General features: G+C 37.4%; 1 protein-coding gene across 19 annotated transcripts in view; it reads right to left on the reverse strand.

Moving 5' to 3' along the window:
• Positions 1–20,155, reverse strand: part of ZMYND11 (zinc finger MYND-type containing 11) — a 90,074-nt gene that overhangs the window by 48,658 nt on the left and 21,261 nt on the right. For 18 of the 19 annotated variants that reach the window (XR_002831494.1, XR_002831493.1, XM_023761788.1 and 15 more), the window contains one exon: positions 6,267–6,426. Coding sequence is in view for 17 of the 19 variants with exons in the window: in XM_023761788.1 (XP_023617556.1) it covers positions 6,267–6,426 (160 nt within the window). In the remaining 2 variants the exon portion in view is untranslated. Of the gene's footprint in view, positions 1–4,385; positions 4,483–6,266; positions 6,427–20,155 lie in introns of all 19 variants that reach the window. The other variant, XM_023761790.1, reaches the window with a different exon arrangement.

A 20,155-nucleotide genomic window follows, 5' to 3' on the forward strand; every position in this document is an offset into this window, starting at 1 on the left:
ATGAATGTGTGTCTTTTTTTTTTCTGAAACTGATGGACTTTTTAAAGTTGGGAGTGATGAATGTAAACATGGTAAACTCCCTACTTAATTATGGTGTGAAATAGACACAGAATGTCTTCAGAACCTAGTAGAACACATCCCAACGTTTAGAAGCAGCCTGCTGCCCTATGTCTGTCACCATTTATAGCATTTGATTAAGATTCTGAAGTCAGACTGGCCCAAATCCTGGCTCTAGCACTTACAGGTTGTGTTATCTAGGGCAGAATACTTAGCTTCTCTGTGTATTATTTTCTATCTGTAAAATGAACAAAACAATAATGCCTAGTATATAGATGTGTTGTAAGGATCAATTGAGTTACTATGCTCAGTGAGTTATTAAGATGATCTGCTTGCTATAGTGCACAAAACAGGAATCGACAAGTCACAAAATGATGTGACACTTGTAATTATACATTACGGATTTCTTCAGGACTGTAAGCTCATTATGACAGCTGACTCTCACAACATTTCTGTAAATTAGAGGGACCAAGTAATAGTAAGTCAGTTCAGAGATAACACTAAAGAGAGAGTGTTCATGGGAGAACTGTCTGTAACAAGGGTCTCCTAAACTATAATCCACTCTCATCATATTCAAGAGATTCTAACTTTTAAAGTGATTCCCTATTTATATGCAATGAGCAAATAAATCTTAAATTATCAAATATTTGTTTGATGTGTTTTAACATAAATATGACATAAAATTAATTCTCTATAATTCAAAGTTTAGTTTAATTCTGTTAATTAATTTAGTTAATCACCGAGAGGTAAGAATGTAATGATTAAATATTTACAATAATTTTAAATAAGAATATTACAACACTGCTTAGAGAAAGTGAATTTAGACAGAAGGGAAAAAAGCTCTCAAACACACATACACACACACACACACACACACACACACACACACACACACACTCACGAAGCTGAAAAGAATAAAACAGAATAGCATAACCCAAAATATTCTACTGAATAAAATGGACATTCTGTACCACAGCAATAATAATTTCTAGGTGTAAGTACTAGTTTGAATATACATAGAACCACAGTATAACTGGCTGCTCATTAATTAAAAAGCACCAAATACTTAACACTTTACTTAGTAAATAAACAATAATTTATATTTGTCTGAGACAGGTAATGGATCTTTGGAAAAAATGTGTAGTCTGCACATAATTAACATAAATGTAACAAAATATATTTCACTTAAAAAAATCAAAGGTATCCCAAGGGGCATCCAGCTTTTTATATTTAGGGTATTAAAAACATGATTGATTAATTTATGACAACTATATTTTATAACAAGGAAAATGCAAAGACCTAATTTTTAAAAAAATCTTACTTCACTATACTATATTTATGAAGTGGGCTGACAGAGTCAAGCTGCTTTGAATTCAGCAGGCTCTCAATATTTTTTTCAAGAACAGAGCAAGGGCACTCCTTGCCATGACTGTTTAATGGTGTGATTTCTGAAGAATAAGACATAAGTCCAATCCTACCTCTTATCAAAAAGATGTGAGCTTAGCTAAGTTTCAATAGGTACACAAGCCACAGTTTCTTCTAGATTGGTCATTCTGAATCAAGATAAGCAGATGATAACAGAGGAAAAAAGTATCTTGCCCCTGAGTAAGTTAAGACTAAATCCATTTACACCCAATATAAGATGTTAATCTTTTCAAGAAACCACAAAATATGTATTTTCATCAATTATGCTTCTTTAAAGGTATCAAAACCTTAAATTAATGAAAATAAAAAGCAAAAATATAGATTGAATTCTACCTTTTCATTTAGGCCTACTTTAAAAGTAGTCTGAGGTCCTGCTTATTGGTGGGACAAGCTTGATTATATGTAAAGTAAGTACTCAAACTGAAGCAGGGCATAATAGTCAAGACTATTATGAGCTCATCTTTGCAGTTGCTCTTGCATCTTACAAAACCAAACTGGTAGAAGGCTTCTAACTGAAAATGCAAGCTGTGGTTCCTACAATGATACATTATTCTTGAAGTAGTATGAAGTATAAAAAAAGAAATGAGACCCTGAGTTGGGATTTGGCAGGTTAAATAAAGGGAGTAGTTGTTTCATAGCAAACATTTTTTTAGACTTTTAAATCATCCTCTATACTGGTGACCAAATTATTTAATGTCAGATCAAAAGTATTTGCCAAATAATAGGGTAGAGTCATAGCTTTGTGCCAGGAACCATGAATACATTTGGAAATCATCATATTAATATTAACTGCCTCAAATTCAAAATACATATTTGACATGTAACAATAAATACCTTTATAAGACCGTTCTATCTTTAGTGAGCCCTTAACTCATAAGAAATTGTGTTTATTATAAAAGGAGTTACTAAATACCAAACTTAATTGAGCCCAGCAAATGGTAAAATTCTGCCCAAGAAATGTATTTCTTAAGTTGTTAGACTAAAGGACATTTAATACTGTGATCAAATGTGGATTAAATATAGCCGTTCATGTATATTTCTTTAGAGAAAGCAGATAGTGAAGCAATCTATCAGAACTTGTAATTCTTTTTTAAAAACTAAAAGAAAAAAACCTTGATATATCCAAACATTAAATGGTCAGACATCAGAAAGTTTCCTTCTGTGCCCTGGTCTACTGGCCTTTTACCAATATAATTTCAAAAGTTATGAAAATCATCTCTGAAATAATTATTTGGATCTGATTAGTGAATACTAATAACATACAAATCTGGAAGTTTAAGATGACCACAGAAAATTTACAAGAGGTTTCCAGGTTTAGCAAGTTTGTCATTTTAAAAATTGGTTGGTACATACACTTTTCCTTGTTTATTGACTAATATTTAAGCTAATTATTTAAATTGAGAGTGCCTTCATTTTTAATAATTACATTTTTATTCTACTATCTCCAACAAACATATTCAAAATAGCACCATAAAGATGCTTATCTCTTGCCTAATTTTATCAGTTTCTCCAAAAGAACTATCACTTTAATAGGCTGCAAATGGTAGTTGAGACTAGCATTGCAACTTGTCTAAAAAGCACTACAGTCTAAAAGGAATCTCAGTACAGTTAAAGCCACCATCTTTGACCTATGCAAGTGTCTTCCTCTTGAACAGATTATAATCATAACCTGACCTATTATTAGAGTTAAACTTATATTATATCATTGCTGGATTTAATAAAAATAATTTTGCTCAAGCTATGAATATTTTTTTCAACTGAATCAAGTTTTAAAAATACGCACTGTGATGGGGTGGCAGGGGTGGTGGGGGGAAGGTAGCAGAGGTGAAATAAAAATGTGACACCAACAAACTCTTTGCTCAACTACAGTTGAGTGGCATAAAGAAAACCGTACTCTTGCCTACCTGGTCTTTCTTACCATAATTGTGAAAGAGAAGACAAGGAGAGTATAGCCTCTTTGCTAATACAAAGTATCTCTTAGGATGTAACTTGTAGGACTTATCAAGAGAAATCGACTTTTTCCACACCTCTGAGATACTATTTTTAGAGGCTATAGAAGGAAAAGAAGTGCTTTACTACCCATTTTTTCAAATGACAGAACTTCCCTGGCTGAAGAATATTTACAACTTTGAATTAAAAATGAATAACCAAAACATTCTATACAGCTTACATATACAGACAGATATATATATATATATATAAATATCTACTTGACTTTTTTCTTCTTTTGATATTGAGTCAGAAGTTGACAAGATGAATAATAATGTAAACCTTTCAAATTAAAAAGTCAAGTTTTTAGAGGCAACGTATTATATATAAGGTAGAGAAACTATAAAGGAAGGTCCTAGATTCAAATGCCAGCATACAGGGCTGTCACTAGCCCACAGAGTTCCTTTGTGCAAATCTGAAAAGGTGACCCTTCCCTAAGACTGGTTTTGCTAGAATAAGACACGTACCTGCCATAAACTAGAAAACTGCTGAATAAACATACAAGCTTATGATGTCTGAGAACTGAGTGTGACTTCCTAAGTTGTATAGTTGACAACTGGCTCCATACATAGTAGCTCACATGCATGGGCCACACAGACCATAAACAAAGAGCTGGTAAGTGTGAGATGATTGTGTTGTGCCAAGTGTGACACAGTAATGTGTCCTTCTAGAGTATACTAGGGCATGACAACTGCAGCACATGACAGCCCCTGGGTAGCCAGGTGGTATACCAGCCACAGTTATGAGATGCAAATATAATTAACCTCATCATTTTATAGTTAAACCTTAAATATAGATCCAGTGAATGTCTATTATACATATAAGACCTTACCTCTTTCTGCTACCTCTGAATTTTTAATATTTGCATATTTTTATAAACTAGGCACAACTTTTATATACTCATTTATACTTACATCATACATGCATACTCAGTATAAAAATGTGAATAAGAACCAACATGAATTAATAAAATCTGTAAACTGGTTGGTTGATTTACATATAAGATTTCATCTAGAAAAAAAGAAAAGGATGGTGCTATAAATATATGCAGTAAGTACATGTAAAAATAAAAAAAGAATATATAACCTAATGCAGTGGTAAGCATAACTCAGTAACTGCTCATTTCATTAAATTGAACATGGAAATTTCAAATTGAAGAGGAAGAATGCATGTGGGAAAAGCAAAAATCTAAAAAGTAAGGAGAATTAAAATCACTTTTTCATTTTTATGAAAAAAATGTACATGATCCACAAACCAAAATCCTGTGGATTAAGTTGTACTTACTACTGGTTAATTACTATATAAATCTCAGAAATTATCAGGATAGCTTTCTATACTAAATCTGTACATACCAAGTATTTGGGGATTAGAAATTTTATATTAACTGGATTATTCTGACCATATAATAAACTATCCATTATCAATGGCCCTCCTGTTAATCCATGATGTAAACAAATATTATTACTATGATTTGACATCTGGAGTTTCTTTACTGGCAACAAAACTGTACTTTTCTATATGAAAGTCAACAGAAAAATTATTCTGATATAAACATTTTTTACTTCAGTTTATAAGAACACTTCTAGTGTGCAAATGAAATGATACCAGAGAAATTCACCATTTTCTTCTTCTGTGTTTTAGTTGTAGAAAACGTGAATTTTATTTCCTGAAACTTTGAAGGCATAAATTAAACTGACAAAAACAACGTTAAAACTGAACAAGTTTGTAACTTGTAGCTGCCTCTGTGGCCCAGCCCTCCACAGGGATGTGCTATGAGTTTACTGCGCAGAGCTGACCACTGAGAAATGTGTTGCTGGGTCACCTGATGTAGAGCCAGGAAGGAAAACACAACTCAAAGGTTTTGGGAAATGTTTCCACAAAGAACCAATTTTAAGATCTTGTGTCATTTTTTAGAGAATTCATGATAGAAACAATCTCAAAATACTTAATTACAAAATCCATTCCTTTCAGAAACTAAAATAACTCATTTCTATTAAATTTGAAACATATTGTCTTAAATGATATTGTTGCAAAAAGTAGACCTTTAAAATCAAGGTGTTAGAAATATCAAAAACGAATGAGGTAGGAAGATGGAAATTTTACACCAAATCAGTCTTTACATAAGAAAAAAATTGTACTTCTTACATGACTCTGAGTATAGAATTATATACTACAAGGAAAAATATTAAAATATAACTTAATAAGAACTAAGTAAAAATATAAAGAAAATTAACTATCTTTCCTATGATTTCTGTCAAGTGCCACAAAACACACTCAACTCACAGAAATCAACGGAAGACACTAGCCAGAGGCGTCTAACATTTGGAACCTTGTCAGCTGCAAACCCTCCTGAAGCATGGCTCTGGGCTCTGACATCATCCAACCTGAGTAAGGTATGTCCCCGAGAAGCCAGTCTGTTCCGCCCAATGTGTCCAGATGGCATCAACATTATCCTGCACTGAAACCTTTTTTACTAATATTTACTAAAGAAAATATTTAGAAATACCACGAATTGTGTGTATATTAAAAGGGTTTTGCTTGTTTTGTTTGAATGTTTCAGATTCAAGGTAAACTACACAGAAAAGGCAGGGTCTTTGTAAAAGTGGGTTTTCTCCTAGTAAAGAAACACAGAGGAAAAGTATCCACCCTACCAATGTAGGTCCTTAATGTTAATAAAAAATGTTAAAGAGAAACATTACTAAACTGCTAAAAATGAGTTTCTAAAGGTTGTATTTAAATAATGTTCAAAAGTTAAAAGTCAGCTTGTCCAAATTTATCAAATAAAACATACTTACAATTTCATCTCCTGGCAACCAATATCCTTCTTGTTCAATACCAGCTTTTGAACCTTTGCAGCCCACAGTGAGAGTTTCGACAATAAGACCATCTTTCACAGCCAAGCTCAGCTGACGGGTGGTCTCTTTTGGATGCATACCGTGGACTCGAGACATGTACCTGAACACAGAGAAAAAACAAACTTAAAAATCTTTTAGTATAAAACATAAAAATGCATAACAATAAGAAAATAGAGATAATTTATTTTATTATTACTTGTACTTATCAGAGCCCTGCTGAAAGAAGGACAGGAGGAGTCCTGAATACTTAACTCTTTCAATTATCACGGTATTTTAAATCTCAATCTTATTTTTGTATAGTTAGAGGAATATCTGTTCAAAATAATACCAAACCAGCAATATAAATCACTTAACAGATTTTAGTCATACATCCCATGTAGTTTTAGTCTCTGGAGCAGTTACCACTAACTTCCACTGTACAGATTCTAAATTTAGAATTTTATAAACTCCAGCCATAAAACTTTAGAATATAAAATGCTTTTATTCAAAACTTAGGAAATTATGCCAAGCAAAACATAGAAATTACATCAGTGGTTCTCAACATCTAAAGAAAACAATGCATGTTGTGATTAATAAAGCAAAAACTAGTCTTCAATAAATTATATTCTGGACTGGATCACTAAAGCATACAAGCTCTCCCTGCTTTACAGTTACGTGTCATTTTTTAAAATGTAAAAAAAAAGTAGTATTTCAAATATACCTCAGACCACAGAGAATAATACTGGAGATACTGGAGATTCCCTTGTATCCACCAATTATACTAAACTCATGTTAACATTCTGACATATTTGCTTCATATCTTTTTTGTGTGTGTATTTTATTTTAAGGAAATAAAATGTTAAAGATTCCATTCCCCGGCAATCAAACCCTCTACCAGTAATATACTGGACATCAGAGTCTGTTGGGGATCCAGAAACAAAAACATCATGGCACAAATCAGGCCAGAGAAACATTCCAAGTTGGTAGACCCGGTCGGGGCCAACACCTACACTTCTCAAGAAAATTAAGTAGGACAAGAATTTGTATCAATTTATCGGTCATTTATATATCAGCATTCCACACAAATCATCACTGAAGAACCTTATAAACTCAGAGGACAAATTTCAACAACAAAAAAGCAGTAAGCCCCATCAATGGCAAGCATTCTGTTTGCAGTTTATAGAAGACTAGAGGCCCAGTATACGAAATTTGTGCACGGGGAGGGTCCCTAAGCCTGACCAGCAATCAGGGATGATCAGGGCCTACCAGCTGCCAGCCGGGGCCATCCTTCCGCGGCTGTTGGCTGGGGCCTTCCTTTGTTCCACGCCGCCCCCTGGTGGTCAGCGTGCCACCCCTCCCCTCCCCCACCAGGTGGTCAGCACACATCATAGCAAGTGATCGAATTCCCGGTCTCCTGGTCAAACTCCCAAGGGACACTTTGCATATTAGCCTTTTATATATATAGATAACAAAGTGTCTGGTTTCTCTACAAATGCAGTTAACTGAAGGGCTGAGAAGAAAGAGACAAGGAATTATGGTGAACCAAACAGTGGCCCTGACAAACCAGATTTGCAGTAATAACAAATGGGACCAGAAGATGAAGGTGAAGTTAATCCACAAATACTGACTGTCACCTTTGCTAATAGTCAAGATGATAAAGATCAACACTAACAAAAATAATCAATTGAAGTTTCGAATGTGGGGAAAGGAATTACAGTGGGGCCTTGACTTACGAGTGTCCCGACTAACGAGTTTTTCGAGATACGAGCCATCTCTCGGCCGATTTTTTGCTTTGAGTTGCAAGCCAGCTTCAGATACCCCACCGCTAGTTGGCGCAGCGAACGTCACAGTGAACGCCACAACATCAGCCCAGCATCACGTGTCTCACTCGTTCACTTTAAGATTTGACATACGAGTAATTTGATTTACGAGCTCCCTCACAGAACGAATTAAACTCTTAAGTCAAGGCCCCACTGTAAGCCAAAATGAAAATGTGCTAATATCCTCCCTGTTCACTGTAGGGAGCCAATAGACATTATCATAGGAATTAAGTATACTATACAAACTTATAAAGACAGCCTTTAGAACAAAAATTCAAACCTTCCAAATTATCTGAAGAAACCCACAAAAAAACACATTATGTAGTAAAATAAAAACAAAACAAAACAGCAGCATATTAAATATGAGAGGACCAAAACCAAGTACATTTGTCTTTTTAATAAATACAAATTGGTCAAACTCAATAATTAAAAACATACTGAATCACAAAACAAAAATTTCACCATCTACAAGAGACACACTTATAGTGACAGAAATACTGAAAAAGAATGGGCAAAGGCATATCATAAAAATACAACCCAAGTGAAGCAGGGATCAACACTGCAAGTGGGAAAAAATTATTATTATTTTTTTAAAAGGCACGTAGGGAATAGACAGTTTTAAAGCAAAACCTGGAATAAATAAAGAGAATACTGACAGGAATATAGGATTATGAGACTTTAATTTACTTCTCTCAGTTCACAAAAACATTAAGTGAACAAAATTAAGTATGGATACAGGAGAGCTTTAATTAAGTTTATTAATTAACAAAACAGATCTAGTTGAATTTATACTAAAATACCAAAAATATCTTCAATAAATCCAAGAAACAGTCATTAAAACGGTGCATAAAATCAGCCACAAAATGACCTTAATAAGATTTCCTAAAGTAATAGACATTTGCTAGTCACCATGAAATAAAACCAGATATTAATAACAAAACTAGAAAACTCACATAAACCATTGAATCAAAAAGATTTTTTTAAATTACAAAAACGGTAATTAAAACGCTAAAGCAGTGCTAGTTAAAGAGCAAAAATTACAGAACTAACCATATTAATCCAAGAGGTCCTTCTTAGAGAAGATTTAGAGATATCATTAGCTAACCTAATCAACAATGAAGAAACAAAGCACAAAAACATAGAACTAAGAAATGTATAACACATCATATATAAAAAGGAAATTTTAAAATACTAGTCATAAGCAACTACTATGTTAAATTCTGTGCAGAAATATGATTTTCTAGGAAAAAATAAATGACCAAAGCTTGCCCACAGAAAAAAATAGAACACTTAAAAAGGACAATTTCCAAAGAAACAGAGGATGTTGACAAAGAGCTTTCACAGAAAAACTCAAGGTAGGAACATATTCACAAGGTAATTCTATCAAACTTTTAATGACCAGACAACTCCAATGTGATTTAAACTCTTCCAATACATAGTAAAGAAGGAAAGCAAGGGATCTAGCATGAGAGTGCTAAGAAAAACCCACAAAAAAGGCACAGAAAAAGAAAACTAGTGTCCCATAGGAATGCTGGTATAACAAATACTAAATGAAGTATTTAAGTGTACAGTACAATGTTAAATATTAACATAAATTAATAAATGTTAATACATTCAATTATCAAAAAAATATACCATAACCAAATGTTTAGTTTCAGGATTTCTAGGAATACTTATTTTTAAAAATCTAGAAATATCATTCATCTCATTAATACATCAGAAGTGAGAAATCATGAAGATTTCTATACATATGGAGAAGGTATTTAGTAAAATTCAACATCTAGCCTCTAACAAATAGGAATGAGTAAACAATACTTTCTAAACCGATCAGGAATATTTAAAGATGTCTTTTAACACTCTAACAAAGGTAACCAACATAGGTAAAATAGAGAAAGAAATGGGGCATAAAATTTGTTTAGAAGTTAAAATTATCATTATTTGCAGATCACATATCAAGAAAACCCAAGAACATCAGCTGATATGCTATTTTAAATAATCAAATAATTTAGTCAATTATTTGTTTGGGTACAAGCTAACATAGTAAAAATTAACAACATTCATGTATACAAATAAAAAAATTAATTAGGAGGTTTAATATAAGACAAGACCCCAATCATCTACAACAGCAGTAAGAAAAATAAAATACCCAGTAAAAAATAGAAGAAATGACATGATCTGTGTGAAGAAAAATCTGAAATTCTGACACAAAAGAAAATAAACAAATGTAAAGACATACCTGTATTTGGATGAAAAACAACAAAATTCAATTGCCTGTAAGATTAAGTAAATACCACCACAAAGTAAGCAAGTTGATTCTAAAGTTCTATAGAGAATTCAACAAGAACTTCCCAAGACAATTCTTTATGAGTAATATCATATTGAAAAACATTACAGAACCAAAGTAATTAAAATATTGTGGAACTAGTGCATGGAGAACAGACCAATGGAACAAAACATAAAACTTAGGAAGAGACCCAAATATACATTTGAATTATAATAAAAGTGGAATTTCAAATTGTGGATGAAAAGACTGATTAATCAACTCATGGAAATTGGGACATGGAGCTCACTAACTTGAAAAAAATAGAGATGGAACCCTACCCTAGTCTGTACCCACAAATAAATGTCAGATTTACTGGAGGATTGAGCTTGATTGGAACTACATCACTGGTGAGATGTAATTTAGTACTACTTCTATAGAGGAAAGTGTGGTAATATAACAATTCCTCTCCTAGATATTCATCCTATAGATACACTTAGACACATGTGAAATAATAGACAAGGTAGGAAATTCATTTTAACATTGTTGCTAGCAAGAAAAGATTAGAAACAATCTAAACATGCATCTTAGGAGACTGGCTAATACTATATAATAAAAGGCTAATATGCAAATCGACCAAACAGTGGAATGACCAGTCACTTTGATGTGCACTGACCACCAGGGGGCAGATGCTCAATGTAGGAGCTGCCCCCCAGGTAGTCAGTACGCTCCCACAGGGGTAGCACCGTTCAGCCAGAAGCCCTGAGCCAAGCTCACAGCTGGCAAGCACAGCAGCAGTGGCAGGAGCCTCTCCCACCTCTGCAGCAGCACTAAGGATGTCCAACTGAGGCTTAGGCCCACTCTCCCTGGGGTGGCGTGGGCCTAATCCTTCAATCAGACATCCCTCAAGGGCTCCTGGACTGCGAGAGAGCACAGGCCAGGCTGAGGGAACCCCTTGAGTGCATAAATTTTGTGCACCGGACCTCTAGTTTATAATATAACCATACCAAGAATTATTACATAATCATTCAAGAAATGGAGCAGTATTATAAATGTTATGATGACATAGTCCAAGATACAATATGTTTAAAAAATCATGGCACCAGGGCTAATATTCAAAACTAGAGGCCTGGTGCACAAAATTCACGCAGGGGGGGTGGGGGTGGTGGTGGTGAGGGTGTCCCTTAGCCCAGCCTGCACCCTCTCGCAATGCGGGGCCCCTTGGGGGATGTCCAATAGCCCTGTGGCAATCCGGGACCACTGGCTCCTAACCACTCGCCTGCCTGCCTGATTGCCCCTAACGACCTCTGCCTCGGCCCCTGCTGTGACGGCTTCGTCCAGAAGGATATCTGGAATGATGTCCAGAAGGTCATTCAGCTGTCCGGTCTAATTAGCATATTACGCTTTTATTATTATAGATATATAAAGAGAATTCACATAACTCAATAGCAAAAAACAACAATCTGGTTTTAGAAAGGGACAGAAGATCTGAATAGATATTTTCCCAAAGACGACATACAAATGGCCAATAGGTACATGAAAAGATTTTCAACATCACTAATCATCAGGGAAATGCAAATCAAAACCACAAAAGATATTACCTCACACCTACTTAAACATCTATCATCAAAAAGACAGGACATTAAGTCTTAGCAAGGATGTAGAGAAAAGGGAGCTCTTGTGCACTGTTAATGGGAATGCACACTGGTGCAGCCACTATGGAAACAGTATGGAGGATCCTCAAAAAATTAAAAAACAGAACTACCATATGATCCAGCAATTCCATTTCCAGGTATTTATCAAGAGAGAGAGAGAGAGAGAGAGAGAGAGAGCGAGAGAGAGAGAGAGAGAGAGAGAGAGAAGGAGAAAATACTAATTTAAAAAGATACATGCACCCCATGTTCATTGTGGCATTACTTACAATAGCCAAGATAAGGAAACAGAAGTGTCCATTGATTGATAAATGAATAAAGAAAATATAGTGTCTGTATCCTATATAATAAAAGGCTAATATGCAAATGCCAAACAGTGGAACGACCAGTCGCTATGAAGTGCATTTTTACTCATCCATAAAAATGAAGGAAATCTTGCCATTGCAACAACATGGATGACCTAGAGGGAATTATAATAAGTTAGACAGAGAAAGAAGCACATTCTCACTTATACATACTTATACATATGTGGAATCTTAGGGAGAGAGGGAGGGAGGGAGGGAGGGAGGGAGGGAGGAAGGAAGGAAGGAAGGAAGGAAGGAAGGAAACTAAAGCTCAAAGATATAGAGAAAAGATTGGTGGTTGCCAGAGGTAGGGAGGGTAGAAGGGGTAAAATGAATGAAGAGTGTCAAAAGGTACAAACTTTCAGCTATAAAATAATTCATAGGGATGTAATATACAGTATGGTGACTATTGCTAATAATCCCATATTGCATATTTTAAAGTTGATAAGAGAATAGATTAAAATTTCTCATCACAAACACGATGTTTGGTGACGAATGTTATCAACTTATTGTGATGATGATTTTGCAATATATACAAATACTGAATCATTATGTTGTACACCTGAAACTAATATGAAGTTATTTGTCAATTATACCTCAATTTTAAAAAATCAGTGAAAAAATATCCTATATAATAAAAGGGTAATATGCAAATTGACCGGATGGCAGAACAACCGGTCGCTATGATGTTCACTGGACCACCAGGGGGCAGATGCTCAACACAGGCGCTGCCCCCTGGTGGTCAGTGCGCTCCCACAGGGGGAGGACTGCTCAGCCACAAACTGGCTGACAGCTGGCGAGCACAGTATGGGAGCCTCTCCTACCTCCGCAGCAGTGCGAAGGATGTCTATCAGTCGGATATCCCCGAGGGCTCCTGGACTGCTAAAGGGCGCAGGCTGGGCTGAGGGACCCACCCCGCGCCCCCTCCCCCTTGCCCCCCAGTGCACGAATGTTGTGAACCGGGCCTCTACTTGTATATAAAAGGGTATAATTTCTGAAAAGCATTATGTAATTATCTCTGTATATGCACAAGAGTTCAAGAGGTATATTCCAGGAACTGTCCGAGGAGAACTGAGTAATTCAGCAGACATGTAGGAAGAAAACATTTTTTCATGGTATGCCCTTAAGGATTTTGTTTGTGCATCTATTAGATAAATATTATTTTTACTTTTAAAAAGTAACTACCATTTACACCATCCAACCAGCAATGTATGGAAGTTCCTTTCTCTCACATATGCTTGCCAATTTTTTCACACTCACCTTTGACTCTTCTTGGGCTTTTACTCATCCATAATTATTTTAGCATCAGTTTGTTGAAATTTGGATTAATTAGAAAATAAATATCATTATAATATTGTCTTTCCACTGATGAACTTGGTATATTTGTTCATTTATGTGTATTTTCCTCTATGTCCTTAATAATTTTTTAAAATTTTTTCTCCATAAAATTCTTGCCTATCTTTGGAGTTTTTCTAGATATTGCATAGTTTTCATTCCTTTGAAAAGGGGATTTTATTTTATATAATATTTTCTGGTTGCTGGTATATATTCAGAAACCTTGCTAAACTCTCTTATTAGTTTTAAGTTTGTCTAAGTTAAGTCTATTGTCTGTTTAAGTGAGTCTATTACAATTGTCCTTCCTTTTTTTTTTTTTTTTTTAGTCCTCACCCAAGAATATATTTTGATTGATTTAGAGCAGGGATGGGGAATGTCTGCCCTCTGGGCCGTAGAAGGCCCATGAAATCATTTGGTCTAGCCCTGCCAAGGGAACCGCAGGCAGGACTCAAAATTCAATAAATCTAAGAGCTTTTTTCATACCAACATAAATTTATATTAAGTGAATGATGTTATAAATATCCAAATGGCCTTGGCAGAAAAAAGGTTCCCGACTCCTGAATTAGAAAGGGAGAGAGATAGAAACATCAATGATGAGAGGGAATCATTGATCAGCTGCCTCCTATTGGGGATGAAGCCCACAACCCAGCCAGACATGTGCTCTGACTGGGAATCAAACTGTGACCCCCTGGTTCATAGGTTGACACTCAACACTGAGCCACAATGGCTGGGCTGTCTGTTTTTTAAACAAAAATGGCAATACATTCTATTATTCCTTGTTATATTTTAATCCACTGAATTTCACCATACAGATGGGTCTTCGTATCTACTGTGCACTCCAACATCTGTACAGCATGGAGTAAAGACAAAAAAGAGCTTTATTTGCTCTTTAGTGGTAGCATGTTGGGCTCAACTTTCCTTAGTTCAGAGAGAACTGAAGTCAGCTAAACCCATTTATTCTGGCCCTTGGCCCATGAACAACCACAAAGATGTTCATGAGGAATGATTCAGGATGGACTCGGAGCCCTTTTCACAAGAACAGGATATATCAGTATCAGGAGAGGGTATGGATGAAGGATTAGTTCTAAAAAACATGAAAACTCCATCAACACCAAAAAGTGGCTCCTCCTAGAACCGTTTCAGCCTGGGAATGTAACAGCTCTGAATTAAGGGGTTTTGTTTTCTGAATGAAAAGTCTGAGTTTAGGAAAATTTGAATAAAGAGTAAGTGATCTAACATCCATTAAAGAGGCTAAGAACATGTATACATTATTTTAAATAGTTGTTACATTTAAATGTTTTTCAAATAGGTATTATTTACTTCCCTTTAAGGCCTTCCAATCACAGGACTGATTTGCTGACCTATCTACAGTTGCAGCCAGGAAATGTGCCACCACTGGGAGCAGATGACAAATTATATTAGACAGTGCCTTGCATAATACTGGTAATCGATAAATGCTTGAATATATTCATGAGTAACAGAAAATTTCAATGCAATTTTATAAAATCGTTTATTTTAAATTAATTCTAGACTTGCAGAAGAGTTGCAAAAATAGTAAAGTTCCCATATATCCTTTACCAGCTTCTCCTAATTTTATTATCTTACACAAAATAGTGCAATTATCAAAATTTCTTCATTTCTTTTTTTAAAACTTATTTTTTGAGATACAATTGACATATATTAGTTTCAAGTGTACAGCATAATTATTCAATATTTGTATATATTGCAAAATGATCACCACAGTAAGTCTAGTTAACATCCAAACATTCCTTAATTTATTAACTTTGGTACACTGGCATACCTTGAAGATGTTGCATGTTCAGCTCCAGACTAAAAAATTCAAACAAAAGAATAAAACAAAAGAACAATACAAAAGATCAAAATATCTAGAAATAGGTCCTAATAAGCAAGAAATCTAAATGCAAAAGAAGGGAAAATGTAGACGTGGGTGGCTCCAGGGCAGGCGGCGGCATGGTGCATGGCAGGAAGCTTGGGGGCCATGGCTGACTGACCTCTGAGAGCCCTCACACCATATTCTGGAAGTCAAGCAAATCCCAGGGAGATTCGAACTTTGCAAGATATGGGGAGGCCAGGAAAGACAATAAAAGTATATACAGAAGCTTTCTAAAAAAAAAAAGAAAAGAAGAAGGGGGGGATGTAACAATATTTAGCAAGTGATAATAAAATAACTAAATGTCAATCTGGATAAAAATAATTCATATCTACATCATTTAAATTTTGAATGATTTAAATATCCTATATAATGAAGAAGTAATATGCAAATGGTCGTTACGCCGTGAAGCGTAATGACCAACCACGTAACGACCGGATCATGGCTCAGCAGGAGGATGAGGCAGCAAGCTATAAGTGGGGGATGGAGAGCTACAGGAGGGGGCAGGGCAGCAAGCTATGAGGGGGGCCAAAGGGGAGGGGGGAGCTACAGGAGGGTGGGGCAGTGGACGGAGAGCTACTGGAGGGCGGCTGTTAGCTACTGCCGAGCTACTGGCTCACAGATTCATGCGCAGGGTTACTAGTTTAAATATAACAGAAAATAAGAATTAGGACAAAATATCAGCTATTTGGGGGCAAATTATCTACACTAATAAAAGACAAAGATGCTAATTGACCGTACCTTTGCTACACCCTAAGCCATGCCCACCAGCCAATCAGAGCGACTATATGCAAATTAACCCAACCAAGATGGCGGCCAGCAGTCATGGAGCTGGAGCAAGCGGGAGGCTTGGTTGCCCCGGCGATGGAGGAAGCCAAGCTTCCCGCCTGCTCTGAGTTGGCTATGGCCTCCGCTCATGGCAACAAAGTTTCAAATATAGAAGACAAATAAATCCCAGATACCTGCTTCCAGCCAGCCTCCACTGGGAGCTTGGGTGGCTGGGGGTTGTGGCCAGCCTGCAAACAGCCATCAGCCCCTCACCCAGGCTAGCCAAACCCTCATGGGGTGAGGGTACCCACTGGGGGGCTTAGCCAGCCTGAAAACGGCCCTCAGCCCCTCACCCAGAATGGCCAGGCACCCCAGTGGGGACCCCCACACTGAACGGGCTGTAGCCAGCTTGCAAACAGCCATCAGCCCATCACCCAGGCTGGCAAGGCACCCCAGCGGGGATCCCCACCGAAGGGGCTGTGGCCAGCCTGCAAACTGCCATCAGTCACTCACCCAGGCTGGCCACACACTCCTGGGGGTGAGGGTCCCCACTGGGGGGCTTGGCCAGTCTGCAAACTGTCATCAGCCCCTCACCCAGGCTGGCCAGGCACTCCTATATAATAAAAGGGTAATATGCAAATTGACCCTTACAGCAGAACGACTGGGAATGACTGGTCACTATGACACACACTGACCACCAGGGGGCAGATACTCAATGCAGGAGCTGCCCCTTGGTGGTCTGTGCGCTCCCACAGGGGAGCTCTGCTCAGCCACAAGCCAGGCTGACAGCTGCCAGTACAGCGGTGGTGGCGGGAGCCTCTCCCGCCTCCTCAGCAGCACTAAGGATGTCTGACTGCAGCTTAGGCCTGCTCCCCGCTGGCAAGTGGACATCCCCCGAGGCTCCCGGGCTGCCAGAGGGATGTCTGACTTCCAGCTTAGGCCCAATCCCCCAGGAGCGGGCCTAAGCCAGCAGGTGGTCATCCCCTGAGGGTCCCAGACTGCGAGAGGGCACAGGCCGGGCTGAGGGACCCTCCGGAGTGCACAAATTTTTGTGCACCGGGCCTCTAGTCCTATATAATAAAACCCTAATATGCAAATTGACCAAACAGCAGAACAACCAGTCACTATGACATGCACTGACCACCAGGGGGCAGACGCTCAATGCAGAAGCTGCCCTCTGGTGGTCAGTGGCTCCCACAGGGGGAGCACCACTCAGCCAGAAGCTGGGCTCACAGCTGGCTAGTACATCAGTGGTGGTGGGAGCCTCTCCCACCTCCACGACAGCACTAAGGAGCAGTGAGCCAAGAGGTAAGGAGCAAGCAGACAGGTGGTAAGGAGCGAGGGATCCTGGATTGCAAGAGGGATGTCCAACTGCCAGCTTAGCCCTGATCCCCGGGGGGATCCCGGACTGCAAGAAGGCACAGACTGGGCTGAGGGACCTCCCCCCCACCCCCAGTGCACAAATTTTGTGCACCGGGCTTCCAGTAAATCATAACAATGGAAGAAACAAAGTAAAAGATAGATTTAAACACAAAATTAAGATTATAAATTGTAAGAGTAAGAAAATTAAAACAGGGAATAATCAGCAAAAAGACATATCAAGCATGATAAAAGATTAAAGATACCTATCAACACAGGTGATCTGTCTGAGGTTCATGTGCGTGATCTATGCTATAAATCCAAACCTTATATGAGCAATGAGCAATGTAAGATGTTTGGTTTAATATTTATTGTGACAGAAATCACCAATTGTGTCAAGTATCAACAAACACAAGCTCATAAAGTAATGCCTAAACTTGAGGAATTCCTATTTTTCCCCTACTCTCCTATTCTTTTGGAAATATATTGATTCTCACTATTTTTCTTAAAAAGTAGAATTGAGCTAGAGTGTTCTAGATGTTAATAAAGAGTAATTAATGTTCTCTTACGGAGCGCTGCGGCTAAATATATTTCAGTGAATCACAAATAAATTCTGAAGAAATAAGTGATTTATGTGATAAACCCTGAACATAGCAAAAGATCCCAATCCATTATTTCTCTTCTAAGATCATCAAGTACTCAGGCAGGTTTACTTCAAGTGAAAATACTTTTATGCTAATAAATCAGGTTAAGGTTACTCCAGAGTTCTCATTTTTTTTACAGGCTGCTTATCCATCAAGTAAAGAGGCAAAAATAGCAATTTGTATTTGAGATACATTTACAGTAACCATCTAATCTATTTTAATTTCACTTATCGTAAATAATATAGTATGTACTAGGACATGACTAATATTGAAATGTTCTATTCAATGTCTCTGAACTTTTTCAATAACTTTTTAATTTTCTCCCATTCCATCCATTTCCTTTCCTGTAATTCTCCTACCCACATTTCCCCCAGGACACCACTTTGCAACTGCTGCTGAGCACTGAAGTGTATCCAAGCAACAGACTGCAAAATCCTAATTTGTTTAATCTCCCCTGAGATAACTCAGCATGTTCAAAGACAAAAAAATATATAGCTAATGGTGACAACCATTACAGATTCAACATTTTTACAAAAGTAAGAAATCTCATGAGCCATAATTTCCTAAAAGTAATTATCTACCATTAACCCTTCTAATAATGATTCATTCTCAGAATTATGTATTACCATTGTTTGACGAACATTCTGGGAGGTGAGCATACCAATGAGACACTGTTAAGTATGATCATATCCTGGGGGAGAAGAAAACACCACAAAATGTACTGATATGTTTTCTACTAACTAGAAAACATAATGAACACTTGTACTGTACTCTTGTCAATACAAGTAGCTTCACACTATCATGAAGTCCAGAGGCCTTCACTGTGATGGAAATATAACAAACTTAAGTGTGTTCTGAATGATTTGGATAAGGTTAGTACTGCCCCATAATTTCAGAGTATACTGCAAGTTTCATGTTTCAATTTCCTTTGTAATTGGAAAAAAAAGAGCACAAGCAATGGCAGAGTAGCAATTTGGCATAATTTTCTTATATATAACTGTAATGTTCTCACTAAAACTGCCTGAAACCTCAACCTAACTACTCAGACACAGAAGTAGACAGACACTGCCATCTGACATGAGCTTAAAACAAATATAAAGTGATTAACTTTATTAAAATCCTAGGAATAAATTTCTTTCTGGTTTCAGAACTATTACAAATAGCTATGTTTCAACTCAGCAATTAATTCCTTTATAGACATTACTAGTAGCCCGGTGCACGAAATTCGTGCACGGGGGTGGGGGTGGGGGGGAAGGGGCCCCTCAGTCTGGCCTGCACCCTCTCCAATCTGAGACCCCTCAGGGAATGTCCGACTGCCTGTTTGTGCCCACACTTTTAACAGATAACAGCTCCATTGTTGTTTCTTTCTTTTCATGCTTAAAACCATTGGAATTAGTAGGTATTCAAAGTGTGTATACATTTTGGGGAGACACCCTGTATATCTCTAGTCAGCGGTGAAAGAAACCAACAGCAGATTTGGAACCCCCAGACAGGGAACCTTGCTCACTCCCCACGTCTCCCCACTTCACTTTCCACCTTCGTGGGCAGCGGGAGAATCAACATTTTCTCTCATTAATTCGGAAAAGCACGTCCTGTCCCCCGTTGCCCGGCCGGAGTGCGCTAGGCCCCAAGCAAGTGAGGCTCAGTCAGGGCAGCCTTCGCTCATGGGTGCTGGCACCCAAAGTGCACATTCTTCCTCTACAGTTGCCCCGACTATCTCACTGTTTCACTGAGAGGACGAAATTCCTCTCCACTTCTGGGTTCTTGATCTTGAACG

This window comes from Myotis lucifugus, unplaced genomic scaffold (genome assembly GCF_000147115.1).
Source record: "Myotis lucifugus unplaced genomic scaffold, Myoluc2.0 scaffold_217, whole genome shotgun sequence".
NCBI lineage: Eukaryota > Metazoa > Chordata > Mammalia > Chiroptera > Vespertilionidae > Myotis > Myotis lucifugus.